We start from the raw sequence: 17,606 nt of genomic DNA on the forward strand, positions 1-17,606 counted from the left end.
CATATTTTATGTTAATACCTACTGGCTGTATTCTCTCTTTTTTGTTAAATCGTATTTTAGGCTGGGCCTACTGTCTGCCAAGCGCTGCACGATTTTCTCATTCGACTGGAAATGATGTGCGATGTTATTACAACAGACAGTTGTTTAGGTAATGCCCTAAAGGATCTTCTGTTGCAAGTGGTGTATCAACTCGTGCAACCAAGCGGGCCTCTTATTTCAAGGAAGGGACCTTTAGATGCACAGTGCAAGCTAATAACTTCTGTAGTCAATCTAAATTATATCAATACCAACTTGGGCACCGCCATGAGCATATCCGAATACATTGGTGTGTTGGTTTCGACCTATGTAAAAGAATCCGGAGGTAATGAACTTTTTTTCTTTTAATATTAAATATCTTTTATTTTTACACACTATAAACTAAAATTATATAGTTATAAAAAGAGAGAAAGTGAAAATAAAAACTATGACAGGTAAAGAAACATTGAAGATTATTGGAACACATTGAAAATTATTTATTATTAAAACTCATTTTATCTAAAATAAAATTTTGTCCACCTTTCTTTGACACATACACACACACACACATTTAATAGTTTCACTCTATTATTTTTGTCGCAAAAGATTGCAAGAATCTCAATGCATGAAAATTGTTCAAACAGTTGGCGTGCAATGTGGAGGTGCGGTAGATTCGGCCAGTCAGTCCAGTGGTTTTGGTGGTCTATTTGCTTGTGTACTTGGTGGCGATACGAGACAAACACGCCCCGCATCATGGGATACTTTAATCGTAGCTCTTATTAAATTAATGTGTACACTCATCCAAACTCCATTACCGAATGTATGTATTCTATATCATTTTATGTATATATATACACATATATATGGACACACATATATGGATTATTAAGAGAAATTATATATAAGGAAATCAAACTATTTATATTGGCTTATTTTTTCAATAATATGTAGCATACACGTTTATTACGTGTAAAAAATTTAGAGAGATATATTTTATCAGTTCTAATTTAAAGCAAAAGATACATATAATCAATATAATCTAATATAACCTAACCTTGATTCTCTCAATAGTTATCGAAATTATGTGATCTTGACATGACATGATTGAGCTAAACTCGTGTGAATTGCAATATTTTTTTTATGGGTATCTCGTATCATTGAGAATTAGATCTAGATGTTAATGGAACACAATTTTCATATAAAATTAACTTTAGCATTTTGATTAACAAAGTATTTGTATTTTTTTAAAAATACATTTTATATATGTTTATGTGCATTTTAATTTACTTCAATACATCTTGTGTCTATTTTTGTGTCTTACATATGAACATACACAAATAATTTTTCTTATATATATTTTTAAAGGCTTGTCCAACTGATTTGGAGGAATCAGCTGAAATGGAATTATCTGAGGCGAATTCTGTAAGCAAAGCGAGTGATTCTCAAATGAAGGTAAATACTTGGCAAACGGATGAAAGTAAAGCGGCGGAACAGCATAGCTCATTTCGCCTGCAGCAATCTAAAACTAGTAAATCTTATGTACCTTGCCTTGCTGATACCGGTAATTATCTCTCTTATGTATATGTACATATAGAAGACATCATTTGTCACTTTGCATAAAATGTGTGCCAAGTTTATTGTTAAAGTTAATTAAATCTTTATCCTCTCAAGTTCTGCAGCACGAGCCGACTATGATGCGTTTATTAGGCACTCTCGGTCATAGTACGGGATCCTCGTTAGCTATGCTCTTAGGTGAAAGTGCGAGCGCGGCCTCAACCACTGAGCTCGGCGACCCAGCTTCGATACCGGATGCAACATTTCAGCTTCTAACGACACTTACGAAAAAGGCTAGCGATCCAACCCTTGTTCTCAAACCGCTTTACCATTATCTTTCTTCCTGTAAGAATTTATACGTTATAAGATAAATATATAATATTGAATTTATCTTGAAAACGCAAAATCGCGTAAAAAAATTTTTTTTATTTTTGTCTTCACTAGTTTCATTGCTTTCTCAATTATATCTTCAATGTTGGATATATTATTGAACTTTTCAAAGAACATATAGGAAGAACATATCGTTTTCAACAATTATTATTTACAGCATGCGGTGAAACTGAATTAGGAATTATGCAGCTATCCGAACCTCTTCTTTGGTATATCTTAAGGGTATTGGACAATGCATCATCATTGTCTATCTTTACCGCAATGGGTGGTGTAAAAGTGCTTTGTGAGAATTTGGTGAGATCAAGTAACAATGGCATCACCAGTGCTTCCGCATCATCCGGAGTGATCGCCCTTGTCATGGAACACTTGTCTAATGCGCCCAACGTGATACAGATGATGGCGAGTGGTAGCAAAAAAGGCGTCAGTTCTTTAGAAACCCAGGACGACGGTTTATTGAACTTTGCACCTCTCGGCACGATATCCTGGTTAAATCCAACCGCACAACCGGCGGATGTTCTCATACAGAACGCTACTCCTCATAAACGCGCGAGAACACCGGCGTGGTCATATCATTTTTATCCCGACGAGGCGTGGGTCGATCTCACCATCACTTTACCTTGCGCTATTTTACTTAGAAAGGTGGAACTGCAGCCGCATCTCACGGCCTTGTCCAGTAAGTTTATGACATTTCAACTGCTAAAGTTGAAATTCCTTCGACAGTATTTTTATGTTTCCTTTTATATTATTTGCATTGTCCGGATAACGTATACCAAATCACCCGAGGGAAGGTTCATCAACCATCGTAAAATCTTACCATCTTGTATAGTTTAATTGTATAAATAATATATTTCTTATTAAACGCATTTCTTTCGAACTGCAGATTTTTTAAAACTTTTTCTTAGTAAAAGTGTCGAAATATTCAATTAATTATTTGATTGAAAAATTTATGAGAGAGGAAAATCTGGAAATTAAGTAAAGAATCTTTGCAAGATGAATAAAAATGCATTTAATGAGAAATATATATTATTATATATAAACGTAAAATTTTATTAAATAGCAAACAGAACTTCATTTTTATGTAACATAAGCATATTTGTGTTCAACAGCATGTCCCTCGGCTGTAGCGCTTGAAGTTTCAAGAGAAAGTAATGGTCCACTAACACCGGTTTGCCCTCCAATGCCAACGGCGGGCTTAACATACATACGTGTTACTTTGTCCCAACCGGAAGTCGCAACTTCTGTATTGGTGCGCTTATACAAACCTCGCGACTCGACAAACATAAATCTCAGTCAAATAAGATTGTTGGGTACCACCGCATTCGGTGAAATTAAAACGAGTCCCGATACAATAGATGAGGAACAACTAACAAAGACCAGGTAACGTTATTTTTTCTGATTTTTTCGATAGTCGAACTGTATTTTTAATTTATTTAGATTAACGGAGCCTATTCTTAACTTTTTATTTAATATCCATCTATGTATATAATATATTTATATATCTATATATGTAATGGTGCATATATATGCCGTAATCGTGTTTATTATTGTCCATAATTTCATTAGTCATTCTTATTCTTATATTTCGCACATAATATATAGTTAAATAGCGAATATAAAGTAATGAGAGACAACAAAGACTTAATAGTAGGGTAACAGTAGGAAGAGATTAAGAATATATATATATATATATATACACATATATGCACATATATGCACATACTATAGGAGATTTAAGAATACAAAGATTTTACTGTAATAAATTAATGTGATAAATTCTTTGAAATAACAATGAAATACAATTCTCTTCATTTGAAGGAAAAATATTTATTATTAAAAAGATTATATAGTGTTTATAATTCTTCAAAAGAATAAGATCCTCGGCTGGATTAGTCGATTAAAGGTTTAACACGTTTATAACAATTTGAAGAATTCATTTTTTATAATGTTTTTATGTAGTTTGGGTTGGTTACGTTTACTGCATCAGTGCTTGTCTGTGAGCACACTGAACACTAATCTGGCCGTTGAGGTGCTTAATTCCGCGGCTTCAGTGGAAGGCCTAGTCGAGGCATGCTGCAATCTCTTGTTACTCCCAGCACCGTCTCTCTTTACTCCCAACTTGGAGAGGGTTCTATTACAACTTGGCTTACACTCTCGAGAGCTTGGACTTCGTCTCATTGGTCTCTTACTCAACAACAGGTCCACTCCTTTCTTTCAAGGTATCGCTTTGTTCTCTGTTTATTGCAAATGAAATCAGGGATGGCCGAATAGGCAGATAAGACGATCGTCTTAGGTTTTGTGCTTCAAGGAGGTCCAATCATATCAGTGAAATCTTCATAAAAGCATAAGCTATTATGAAGAAAGAAAAAAAATTATTCTTTGTTGTCTGTAATGTATTTCAATGTTTATTTTAGAGTCGGTATAAAGAAAAATCAATAATGTATAATGAAATTGTATACTAAGTGATTTATTATCTAAACTTGAACATTAATCTAAATCAAGAAATATGAACAATTGTTTATATTTGTGTAAAATAGATACTAAAACTTTTTTTATTATTTTTGTTTAACGATTTTCTTTAATTTATTTAATGTGTTGCATAACTGGCTTATTACTTTCCCATACAAGGGCTGTCTTAAAGAAACCGAACTTTAAAAAAAGCGCTCAAATGGGATGACACGGGGTCATCTGCTTTGTGGCACTATGTAACGGGATTCTTTAGCAACTTTCTCACATCACGAGCATGACGGTACCGTTCTTAGTTTATGTTTTATGTTATTTTGAATGAAGTCGTCGTTCATAGCGATTTTCTTCTTCTTTTTCTTTTCTTCTTCTTCTTCTTTTTTAATTTTCTTACAGCGTTTGAGAGAGGCAGTGATAAAGAAGCGGCGGGAGACGTGGGCCAGCAATTCATCGATGCTATACCACGACAATGCAGCCGAACACGCATTGTTCCTTATCAACAAGTTTTTGGCAAAACACATGACGACTGTTGTTCAGCCCCTTACTCTCCTTTCTCACTAACTCTTTCAAACTCTGCAAGAAAAACTAAAAAAAAAAAAAAAAACTGCTATGTCTAGAAAATTGTCACGAACACAATCTCATTCAAATCATCATAAAACATAAACTAAGCTTTGATAGCGTTATGCTCGTGATGTGAGAAAGTTGCTAAAGAATTCCACTACATAGCGCCACAAGGCAGATAGTCCCACGTCATTCGAGCGCTTTTTAAAATTTGGTTTCTTTATGGACAGCCCTTATATATACACATATACATTGTTTATTTTTTACATATAATAAATTATATATATATATATATATACAAATGAAATTCTTCGAGTTAACATTGATATCGATAACAATTATCTGTTGCTTAAGATAAAGACTAAGGCTGCCTATGAACAAAACATTTAATGCAATAGTAATCTTCTCTCTTTTTTCCGAGCTTATATGATACCGTAATAATATCCATTAATGGCTATGTTGATATTTGACAGGGGCTGTGACTTCTCAGGAAACTTCCATTATACAGTTGGTTGTTGAATTACTTCAGCAATTGTGTTCCATTCGGGATTCTAGTATGGAAGCTCGCATGAAAGCAGTTCTTACATGGTTGCAAATATCTGCTGCAAATGGGATATCTCAAACGAATAATAATCTCAATTCCGTGAATCCACCAGCTGTATACATACATTGTGTATCCTCCATCATCTGGAAGACTCAGCAACAGCAAAACCACAATTACGATCTGCATGTTTTACTAACGGATGAGTTGTTCTAGTAAGACTATTTAATTGCATATTCTTACTTTTATCTTTTGAACTCCTTTGTTTGTTTATTGCATGGATTAAACTGACTTGCAATATTATTATTACATAAATTTTATTTTTTACTTTGTTGAGTTTTTCTCTATATGACAAAAATCTGTATATTATAAATGATAGAAAATAAACTTTTTTTCTACTAGATTATATTAAGATTTGTAATTTTAATTTTCTTATTTTTATCAAAATTATTATATAAGATGTCTTTACATACAAATTGTTAATTTTATTATATTCAATTTGTCAATTAATCCCGAAAATTTCTTATTGAGAACAGCTCGTTGTACAAATGGACCTTGGTACTTGGAAACAATTCGGCCTTGAAACAAGCGATTGATTCTGTTTTATGCGCTTTTTGCTATGTGAGGCCATCACTGTTGATTTTGCTTTTGGAATGGGTTCAAATACTAGAATCAGATATTCCGACGGATCCGACCACCTCTAAATCTGACGATCATAAAAAGAGCGAGAATAAGAAAACGGATAATAAAAGGGGTGAAATTAATGCAGAGGAATGGTACTGTCGATTTGCGTTGTTGAAACATAAACGATTACATCTGACAGAGGGACAATTGTTGACTGTCGCCGCAGCGGCGTGTTCTCCGCCTGGTACTCAACAATTGATTGACTCCGGGGTTCCAGCATTACTGACGGCATCGATAACAGGTTCAACTTTTTATTCTATATATAATGGACGATGTACAATTTGCGATAGAATTACGAATATAATTTGATATTTGATGTACGTTTTAAACACACACACACACACACACGCACGCACGCATACATACATACATACACGCATTAAATATAATATTCATTAACTGTATTGCACCCCCTGATATTTGGATATATATATATATATATGCAGCGTGTTCGAAAAGTCCCGGACCACTTATTTTTCTCGGAAAATACACATCGCAAAAAAATATTTTGGACAAAAATTGTATGGTTTCGAGGGAGCCATAAGACGATAGCATTGGTTTGATCTTGAAGAGTTATTTGAAGGACAGATGAAGGTCACATTTAATTTTTTAAATGGAATACTATATTTTTTATTGCATATTCTTATAGCCCATCTTGAGTGCTTTCCAAAACACTATGATAAAATATTTTTTTATTAAATACTTTTTGAGTTATTTTATATCTTATTCTGAGATGTTTTGATATAAAAAATAAAATATCTCGTAAAATATTTAGTTTTCAATAATCTTACTATAATACTTTTATGTACAGAATAATGAGACAAATCAATTAATATAAAAAAAATAATTGTTTTTAAGAAAAAGTATGTAATTATTTACAATGTATTTTTTTAAACAATTATTGGCTGTTTTTTTACACTTATGGATTTGTCTCATTATTCTGTACATAAAAGTATTATGGTAAGATTATCGAAAATTAAATATTTTATGAGATATTTTATTTCCGAGAATATATTTTATTTCCGCGTATTTTCCGAGAAAAACAGATAATCTGGGACTTTTCGAACACACTGTATATAGTTTTTCATACACATTACACTTTTAAAAACTTTTTAAAAATATATTTGTTAAAAACGAAAAGAAAATTTAAGAGACTCCAATTACATAAATTTAATTTATTTTTGTCAAGTTATGTAAAGATACATATAACTTGTAAATAATGAAATGGGAAGCAAATGAAAAATAATTTAGTTATATGCACATGCGCAATCGTAATTATGCATTACGGATATATAAAAGTATAGATAAAAATTTATCCCAAAGTATAGATTGTATAAGATGATTTTAAATGGATTCAAATAGTTGAAAATTCTTTTATGAACAATAATGTTTTGATATTTAGATTTCTGTAATTTGGAGAAGTTAAAAAAACAGCAGCGGAATAATAAAATGGCATCGGGTGACAGTAACGAAAATAATGTGACTGCGGATATCTCTTTGATGAAGAACGATAAGGCGACAGATTCCAGTTCCGGCTCGAATAATTATTCTGGTAGATATATAGCTTTAACACAAAGAACTTATTTCTAAATAATTTTAAATTTGTATTTAAAAAAAAAATAGAAATTATATATGTATTGTGTAAAGTTATACACGGTCTGTCCCAAAAGTTTCCAAACTTTTTTGTACGATTTTTTAGTAGCGCTATCTGTTTAATCAAGGTCACGTTAACTTTGTAGCAGCTTTGTTAAAAATTCTGATAAGTTTGATCCAGATCCCATTAATAGCTGATTTACCATAGGGCAGAAGTTACCTCTTTGATATTTGTCAAGAAATCACCATAGAGCAAAGAGCCAACATCAAATTCTGTGTTGAATTGAGCAAATCGTTTACAAAAATACTCGAAATATTATAGAAGGCTTATGAAGATCAAGCACTATCACGTACAGCAGTTTATGAAGGGTTCACAAAGTTTTGGGACGGCAGAGAATCGCTGGAAGATGACGAGCGCAGCGGACGGCTATCGATCAATCGAACGGACGAAACCGTAGAAAAAGATTTGTGAATTGATCAAAAAGGATCGTTGCATGTCCATGAGACTCATCGAGACTATTACAGGAATTAGCAAGTCACAATTTAACATACAATTTGATGTTGGCTCTTTGCTCCATGGTGATTTTTTGATGAGTATCAAAGAGATAACTTCACTTTTGCCCCTATGGTAAATCAGCTGTTAGTGGGATCTCGATCAAACTTACCAGAATTTTTAACGAAGCTTCTACGAAGACATTAAACAGATAAAGCGCTACTAATATCGTCTATACAAAGAAAGTTTGGAAACTTTTGGGACAGACCGTATATAAAATAACAATTTTTTTTTAACCTTTTATTATACATATGAATTTTGAACGATAATGTTAAAAAATATGAATTTTACAATGTCGAAATAAGATTTTTACTCTTGCACAAAAGAGGTGTTACATAAATATGTATATTGTTTTATTTATTTATTTTCCAGGTGGACTATGCATGACAAAACCAGAGAGTATATCGATAGTGATAGAATTTTTGACACTTGTATGTTCAGAAGGTAGAATGCGTGATTGGCTTGGCAAAGAGGGCCATGGTTTCTGGTTGCCACTTCTATCGCTTCTTAGTAATCGTCCGATTGAAAGTCCAGCCTCGGTAGCGTCAAGGTATTTATGTTCATGTTAACATGAACGTTTCAGACAATATACATATATATTTCAGGGAAGACACATAAAGACTACAAGAAGGTATTCTATATGATGTAAATAATATAAAACCATAAAAGTATTGGCTCGTAGTTTCGATATTTGCCAACAAAGTACAATTAATTCACAAATAATATCTCACGAGTTTGTCATCTGTGTGTTCGTGATTGCTATATAAACTTATATTATTTATGTCTTTTAGATAATAAATAAAAAATTTTCTATATGCATATTATGACATATTGCAGTTTCTCGAAAACAAGCGCATCATACACGTCGTTGGAAAGTGCCATGATTAAATTCCTATCAAGATGTTGCTGGTGTCACTTTGCTAATCAAAAGTTATTAGCAAAACTTTTGATTGAAGTGATTTCCCAACAACGAACTACTTCAAGTAAGTGAATGTATATGCTGTGATATTGAATATTGCTTGAATAATTTCGAGTTTTTTTTCTTCCCCCGTTAATAACGTATTGTGATGGTGAATTGATTAATTCAACGAAATCAACCTTTATCGAATAATAATATGTTACATTATCAGATGTGCGATATCTTCACGGCATTTCTGGATTTACGCGAAGATTGATTCTCCAACTTCTCTTGGAAGGAGAAAAGGTATTAGTTTCTGTAACATCAGAAGCTCCTATGAAAGTTTCAACAACTGCGGTCAATCACAGTATGCCATCTATGCCGCCGCACCCTGCTCATCCTCTCGGACATTATCATCAATTATTATACATGTCGACGCAAGCAACAGTGGCAGATATACTACAACAAGTATCAGGTACACACACACACACACACACACACACACACACACACATTATAAACAAATTAAATTTAAACAAATTAGTATTAAATAAGAATAATTATTATTAAAACTTACTCGGAATAAAATATATATAAAAGCGAATAGAAAATAGATGCAAGTATTAGAAAAGATTGCTTGAAATATTTTTAACATGTATGGACATTATAACATTATAAAATTTAATTTTTAAGGGACGTGGCTTCTCTTGTTGCTTCCTAATTCGTACAAGGGTAACGAAACAAGTTCTACTATAGGAAATAATCGTTCTCGTGAATTGTGGGAATCTGGAATGGCATTAGTAGTAGATACACTCAGTGTAGCTGCTGGGAATACGGCGAAAGATAAACGGGCTAAAGAAGCATCGAATAGATCCCAAGCGCGTGGTCCTATCGTAAGAAAAACACGTTTAAATTCGGGTAAGTTTTGGTTATTGATAATACTTTTACCATATTTACAAGCTCCAGTAATTATTCTTTGCTTTTTCAAACTGAAAAGATGATGATATTGGCAATATTATAAGCAATACAGAACATTCTCTGTGTTTATCTTATAAATCTGCGTGTATCTAACTGGGTGTAATATATTCAAGTTGAAAGAATTAATCATTGATTTTTCAAATGGATTACATAGTATCTTTCTCACTATTGTTTCACAATCGCATTGCTGCAGATGGAACGCCAGTAACGGGTAAAGCTTCAACTAATAATGCACAAGCGAATCCGGCCAACACGACAAATCAGCAGTACCTAATACATTCATCTCGTCCAAATATTCCTCTACCGCCTCAACTTACGATCGCGCAACTCTTGGCAATTGCCGAGGATAGCGGAATATCGTTGTCCGAACCGTGCTTACACCTCATTTTGCGTCAACGTAACAAGGACTCTAAAGGTATATGTTCGTCTCTTATTTAGTATTAAACAACAACCATATTTGATATTATATCCCGATGGTAAGATGCTGTGTGATTAATTAGCTGTCTGATACTTTATTGAAATTTCTTGTTTTTTACTATGCTATCTATATATATAAATACATATGTATATTGTTGTTGTTCTTTAACTTAAAATTTATATCAAATTGAAAATTGAAAGCTTTTAATTAGTAGTACAGTTTTTATAAAATAAGGATAATTCTACAACATCTCTCCTCTCTCTCTCTCTCTCTCTCTCTCTCTCTCTCTCTCTCTCTCTCTCTCTCTCTCTCTCTCTCTCTCTCTCTCTCTCTCTCTCTCTCTCTCTCTTCCCCCTCCCCCCTCTCTCTTTTAAGGGGAATATTACACAATTTTGAAAGAAAATACGAATATTTTTACGAGTCACCATTTTTCATTCATGCTCGCGCATTTACTTGCAGAAGAGGCAAATACGACGAAGCAAAACGACAGCGAACTGTTAAACTATAGAAGCATAGAGAGCTCATTGGGCGTGTTCAGCGCCGGCGGTGGTTTGGCAGTGTTGGCGCGTCATTTACCGCTGGTATATCCAGATTCTGGTAGGCCATCATTCTTCGTCGAGAAGTCACCATCGCCGGAACAGACGGACGCTGATTGGGTAAAGTTAGAAACCAATGATGATATTTACGAAGCTCTGGAGGAAGGTAGAACGAGCAATTGTGCAAAGACATCAGTTCCCGCTCCGTACGTACCGCCGCATTCTCTCGCGGCTTTTGGTCTGTTTCTCAGACTACCAGGTTACGCTGAAGTGCTATTGAGAGACAAAAAACGGGCGCAGTGTTTGCTACGGCTCGCTCTCGGCGTTTCCGATGACGGCGAGGGCGGCGAAGTGCTGTCCTCGCCATTGGCCGCATCGTTGCCAACTCTGCCGTTTCAAGTTTTGAAGCAACTGCTGGACGCTACACCACCAAGCACCGATGACGGGCTGCTTTTACGGGGGACGACTATAGAAGTGGGCGCCATGCTATTGCTGTTGAATTGCCTAGCAATATTCACGCATCAAACTGGACAGAATGATGGTTCGGCCGAACATAAAACGGATCAGAGCGATGGTGGCGGAATCGGGGGACGCAGCGATGATAATTCGCATCTATACTGGGCGAAAGGTACCGGCTTTGGTACCGGATCCACGCAGCAGTCGTGGAACGTTGAGCAGGCGCTGCTACGTCAACGATGCGAGGATGAGCATGTAACAGTGTTGCTGCAGGTTCTCGCTAGTTACATCGGTACGTCGGGAGATGGGCAACCGCAACAGGAGTTACCCGCCACATTCCCCGATCTACTAGCGCGTTCCTGTCTACTTCCGGCGTTATCATCGTACTTGCGAAACGATTCCGTTTTGGATATGGCCAGGCATATTCCTCTATACCGTGCGGTCCTGCAACTACTCCGAGCCATGGCTCTCTCCAGTCAACTGGCACCGCTATTATTACCGCGCGGCAGTAGATCGGGTGGAGAGCCATCCGTAGTGTCCCTTTTATCGAGTATGAGAGTGTGCGTGGACACATATGTGAACAAGATAAATCGCACGAGAGGCAATAAAACAAATATAAAAGCAACTTCCAAATATCCTGATGATACCGAGCAAGATGAAGGCTTAGCCACGTTGATTCCTGATATACAAGAAAGTGCGACCATAGTGCAAAATGCCACGTGCCGATTATCCGGTATCGGCGAGGAGTTGCCCGGATCAAGTCCAACGGTGCCTGAATTACCATTGCGCTCGAGCCTCGAGCATCGTTATTTGGAAGTTATGAAAAATTTGCAGTTTGGTAGGTCTCTTGCTAATTGTAAACATAAAATTTATTTATCTGATATACACATGTATAGGCAAAATATATCTCTCAATAATATTATAGCTACAATTTATTTTTGGATTAACAATTATTAAACATCTTTAAGAGTATAAGGGAAGAAAGTGTCATGTGTACACTTTAGAAATAAAAAGTTTTTTGAAAATTTCGAAACTGCTAAAAATTATCCTGATACAATTACAAGTTGAATTTATACAATATATACAATTTTTTTTTTCTTATCTATAATTATCAAGAATTTTTGTAGAATTTTTTAAGAGTTTTGCGCAAATGGCTATAAGAAACTAAGACTAATAGTATTAAAGTTAAAAATATATACATATATATTTATAATATTGACAATTAATACTTGTTTCTTTGTGCCATAGATACCTATGAAATGATTACCGAGAATCCAGATGGCGGAGGTTATAAATTCACCATTTCATATCACTTTGAATCAAATATGAGGGCTGCCGGCGAGAGGAGTCATCCGACACGAGTAAAAAGATTAGCCCAAGAAGCCGTCACGCTCTCGACAGCATTACCTTTGTCTTACAGTAGCAGCGTGTTTGTGAGATGTGATGCAGATAGACTGGACATTATGAAGGTATTTATTATATTATTATAAGTATCATCTGTTTGATTTATTTCATGTATGCGCAACACATTAATTATCATTATGTTCAAATCAAAGGCTCCGTGTGTGTGCGCGCGCGCTCGCGCGTGTGTGTGTGTGTGTGCGCGTAGTTGCGCGAAATTTATTTTATGTAAATCAATTATGAGATGAAAAAGAAATTATTAGTGTAAAAAAGCGATTATATTTTGTGACTCTTTTATGCTATTATAATTTTAGTAAACAGTAGCGTATAAATGCGCAAAAAAATATCTTATTTGTTTCGATGATGTCGGTATATTTAAGGATTAAATTCGGCAACTCATGTCTCTCATGTTGGCCGCAATGTGACACGATGTATACGATTGTTAAAGGTACTCATAACGGGGCCAGCAGAAACACCGTACGCAAACGGCTGTTTTGAATTTGACGTATACTTCCCTCCCGACTATCCTAATAGCCCAATGTTAATAAACTTAGAGACAACCGGTCGTCACACTGTACGTTTTAATCCGAATTTATATAATGACGGAAAGGTCTGTCTCAGCGTACTAAATACTTGGCACGGTCGGCCCGAGGAAAAGTGGAATGCGCATACAAGTAGTTTTCTTCAGGTAAGTTCTCTCTCTTTCTTCCAGGCAGGAAATCAGACTTGTTGCATTAAAATTTTTCCGGTAATATACCTAAAACTCAATCTTGCATCAAAATAGATTTTTTTAAAGAATTTGAAAATTTTAAAACAAAAGATTCAAATTATAACATTATTATAATTCTGTTGAATATAGGTTTTGGTATCGATACAATCGCTAATCTTGGTATCCGAACCTTATTTCAACGAACCTGGATATGAACGATCACGGGGCACGTCGAGCGGTGCTCAATCTAGTCAAGAGTATAATGCGAATATTTGTCAGGCTACCGCCAAATGGGCAATGCTCGATCAAATTCGCAATCCTTGTCCATGTTTCAAGGAGGTATGTATATAACAAAAATGGCATTTAAAAAAATTTCCGCTCCCCCCTATTTAATAAGTGTGTCTCCAGTTTTATTATACATTTACTCCAATGTATAAATCGAATACGATAATATTGTGTATATATATAAAATAATGCTTAAAACATTAAAATATATACAATATTATTCTAATGAAGCAAAATTATATTAATATTGTAATAATAATAAGTTTTATAACATAACCAGTTTCATAGAAAACTTATTTTTCTATGAAACTGACGCATTACCATTCGCGCTCTTATTCGCCCGTGAATTTTTAAGTTAATAATTATTATATCATATCAGTCATTTATACCCTAAGATTAAATTTCTAAAGATTATCTAGGAAACGAAAAATTTCGGTTACGTATGACTTTACAACGCGTTGCTTTCGCGGATAAATAAACTTTGATTATTTCGTGACACAGGTTATACATACTCACTTTTGGATAAAAAGACATGAAATTGTTGCGCAATTAGAAGGATGGATAAGAGATATGGAAATGCACGGATCGGATCGCAGATCAGGTCGTACCATTTCTCTCAATGCATTGTCTCTGAGGGTAAGCATCACGCACATTTTCTAAGAGAATAATGTATCACATGAAGGTTTTTTAAAAAGTTCGTGCACACAATTACAAACATAACTTTACGGAATGTTTTTTCCGCTTTACAGAGACATTATAGATTATTGAGGGAAGAATTAAATAAACTGCCAACTCCCAAAGGATTAGAGGACTTGGTCGAACCTCTCGCATCGCCAGGCTCACCCATCGAACTTTCAGGAACCCCAGGAACCACAACACCTAACACACCGTCGACGGTTGCGGCATCCGCGACTACTCCAATCACTACCAACAATATAGTTCCAAGCAGTACGAGTAGTCACGTCCATCACGACATCGACACAGATATCGAGATGGAAAAGATGGTCTCGAAAATGTGTGAATAGCTAAAGGATGTTAATAGACATTGTTGGACATTTTAAAAAGAGTCTATTGTTTGTGTTACGAGGTGAACAAATGGACATTGAAAAATGACACAATGGACTGAAATCAAGTACATAGATATCCTGTACCGGTTGCAACTGAATTATGCCGATGATTGGCCAGCCATTATAGAAAAGAAAGCAGTAACGATTTTCGATCGAATATATATAATGATACGATGACGATGATTACAATGATGATAGTGATTACAAGATGTAGGTAGGTAGACAAATGTAAGATGTGGTAAAATAAGACGAGAAAGGATTTACGATAGAGAGAAAGCGTGCGCGCAGTGTGAATGTGATAGAAAGAGAGTAAGTGAATAAATGAAAGAATAAATAAATGAGAATATGAATGAATGAAAGAAAGAATAAATAAATGAATAAATAAATAAATTAATTAATTAATTAACGAATCAATGAATGCACATAAGCAAGAAGAATAAGAATAACGAGAGAATGAAGGGGAGAAAGAGAGAGAAAGACAATTAGAGACAGAGAATAAGTAGCGCGAATGTAACAAACTCGTGCGTAGTAGATACTTTTTTATAGCCGCTGCTATAGTACGTGTACGCTGCATTCTACTACTTTGTACTACCATAAGTACTACAACTGTTATTCGATATTTATTATACATGTTCCTCGTTTATGTAGCACAACTTATAACTAATTGCACTTTCGTGCTAATTTTGAACATCACGCTTATTGATTCTCCTTGCTGCCAATTTCCGCGTTTTTCAAGAAGCTGATAACCCACGAATATATGCTGTTACAAAAGTTTTAAGACCGATCTGTCTATTCTTAAAAAGTAATCTATCTTATGAATAATCAAAGCTTGTGTATATATTCCGACACACACACACACACACACACACACACACACACACACACACACACACACACACACACACACACTTTTATACACGTGCATACATTTTTCTCTTTTGTACGTTTGTGATATATACTTGTAATGCCGACGTGATTTTTTTGTTTTCCTTTGTCTTTTTCTTTCCAAATATATATTTGTTTCACGCTTGGACACATAATATCATTCCTTTTGGGTTATTAGTAAATCTGTTTTACTATAACTATTCATTTACTATATGGACGAGATATAACCGATAAACGTTACATAGTTCGTTGCTAAAACGCGAGAAAATGTAAAGAAGAAACAATAACGATGATGAAAATTGGCTTGAGGGTGCAAATAATTCAGGGTTCTGATGTAGCGGACATCCCTGCGCGCGATGATCAAATCTAAACGACGACTTGTCAACTAAAGAACGAGAGATGACGATCTAGATACATCATTTTAGATAACATTTAATATAATAGTACGTGTTCTGTGTCGATTTTGAACAAACGACTAAAATGATATCTTGGAAAACGGAGGAATTGTTGGTATGTTTCTCTCATGTAAACGAAAATTGCTCTTTGTAATTGTAACAGCTATACTCAGTACACGTAAATTTCATATGAATCGACCATATGAACGAATAAAATTACATTGTTTTGAGATAGCTTTTCATCTTTATCTAGTTTAATATTTTTACTTTTTATTATTGTTACCATTCTTAACCAGATTACTATCGATACAATTGCTATATATGGCTTTGGAAAGACGTTAAGCTCATATCAGATTATGTACTGAATATTATAAATTAAAGATTGGAATTTGACTACTCGGGACAAAACGAACTAAAATTTTCTTTTTTTAATTGATCAAATTTCAATTTTTAATCTTAATCTTCAGTGCATGGCATCCGTGTGATGCTCTGATTAAACAATCAGGACAAAAAGAGTAAAAATTTTTTGATCTTGATTATTTAATGCAATGGGCTTTGTAACATCTTTAGCATACAGCTACAGCTTACATCGCATTATACAAGTTAGAAAGAGTTAAGAGATTTTTATCGCACGCGCGCGCACACGCACACACACACACACACACTTGTATATATGTACACATCATGTGAAGTCTGATATCCTTTTGAATATTTGAATTGATCATTTTGGTAGCTTGAAGCCAAAATTCAGTTGGTGCATGCGAGAATCGGAAATCGGACCGAGGAGTCCCCGGCGGCGACCGGGGACTAGAGTCCGTTGGTCGTTATCTCGCGTCTCGCGTAAACTGTCGTGTAAAATTGTTACGTCGATTTGTAAAATTCGTTCAAGTTTGCGCTCGCGGCATTAGCAATGCTCTAATTTACATCTTGTATATATTTCGAATCATAGAAATCATCTATCCGTTTGAGAAAAAAAATGTCGCTCTTGTTTTCTTTTTTTCGAGTGCAGTGATTTTATACATGCAGCATTATTATCGTGAGTACAGTAAGTAAATTTTCAGAATATATATATATATAGAATATAAAATTATAAGGTTTTTCGCCGTTTTTTCGTGGAAAAGAAAAATGAGAAGGAGAAAGATATATTGTACAATATATTGCATATTTTTCAGATGCGTGTTTGATGTGGTGTAAAAAAATATTAAACAGAATAATTTCAATATAGAA

The 17,606-nt window shown here is 34.7% G+C and overlaps 1 protein-coding gene across 2 annotated transcripts in view; it reads left to right on the plus strand.

Moving 5' to 3' along the window:
• Positions 1 to 16,609, plus strand: part of Bruce (BIR repeat containing ubiquitin-conjugating enzyme) — a 35,148-nt gene extending 18,539 nt beyond the window's left edge. For both annotated transcript variants that reach the window (XM_070302060.1, XM_070302061.1), the window contains 21 exons: positions 61 to 361; positions 660 to 835; positions 1,381 to 1,576; positions 1,687 to 1,914; positions 2,117 to 2,632; positions 3,066 to 3,336; positions 3,916 to 4,175; positions 5,454 to 5,736; positions 6,058 to 6,446; positions 7,608 to 7,757; positions 8,724 to 8,901; positions 9,189 to 9,334; positions 9,482 to 9,724; positions 9,943 to 10,167; positions 10,421 to 10,642; positions 11,105 to 12,475; positions 12,886 to 13,106; positions 13,487 to 13,726; positions 13,898 to 14,086; positions 14,534 to 14,668; positions 14,782 to 16,609. In XM_070302060.1, coding sequence (XP_070158161.1) covers positions 61 to 361; positions 660 to 835; positions 1,381 to 1,576; positions 1,687 to 1,914; positions 2,117 to 2,632; positions 3,066 to 3,336; positions 3,916 to 4,175; positions 5,454 to 5,736; positions 6,058 to 6,446; positions 7,608 to 7,757; positions 8,724 to 8,901; positions 9,189 to 9,334; positions 9,482 to 9,724; positions 9,943 to 10,167; positions 10,421 to 10,642; positions 11,105 to 12,475; positions 12,886 to 13,106; positions 13,487 to 13,726; positions 13,898 to 14,086; positions 14,534 to 14,668; positions 14,782 to 15,057 — 6,216 coding nt within the window. In that variant the 3' untranslated portion in view covers positions 15,058 to 16,609. The remainder of the gene's footprint in view (positions 1 to 60; positions 362 to 659; positions 836 to 1,380; positions 1,577 to 1,686; positions 1,915 to 2,116; positions 2,633 to 3,065; positions 3,337 to 3,915; positions 4,176 to 5,453; positions 5,737 to 6,057; positions 6,447 to 7,607; positions 7,758 to 8,723; positions 8,902 to 9,188; positions 9,335 to 9,481; positions 9,725 to 9,942; positions 10,168 to 10,420; positions 10,643 to 11,104; positions 12,476 to 12,885; positions 13,107 to 13,486; positions 13,727 to 13,897; positions 14,087 to 14,533; positions 14,669 to 14,781) is intronic.
• The last annotated feature ends 997 nt before the right edge of the window (positions 16,610 to 17,606 follow it).

Source organism: Polyergus mexicanus, unplaced genomic scaffold, assembly GCF_030449975.1.
Source record: "Polyergus mexicanus isolate NDT 795.1 unplaced genomic scaffold, iyPolMexi1.0 SCAF_9, whole genome shotgun sequence".
NCBI classification, from domain to species: domain Eukaryota; kingdom Metazoa; phylum Arthropoda; class Insecta; order Hymenoptera; family Formicidae; genus Polyergus; species Polyergus mexicanus.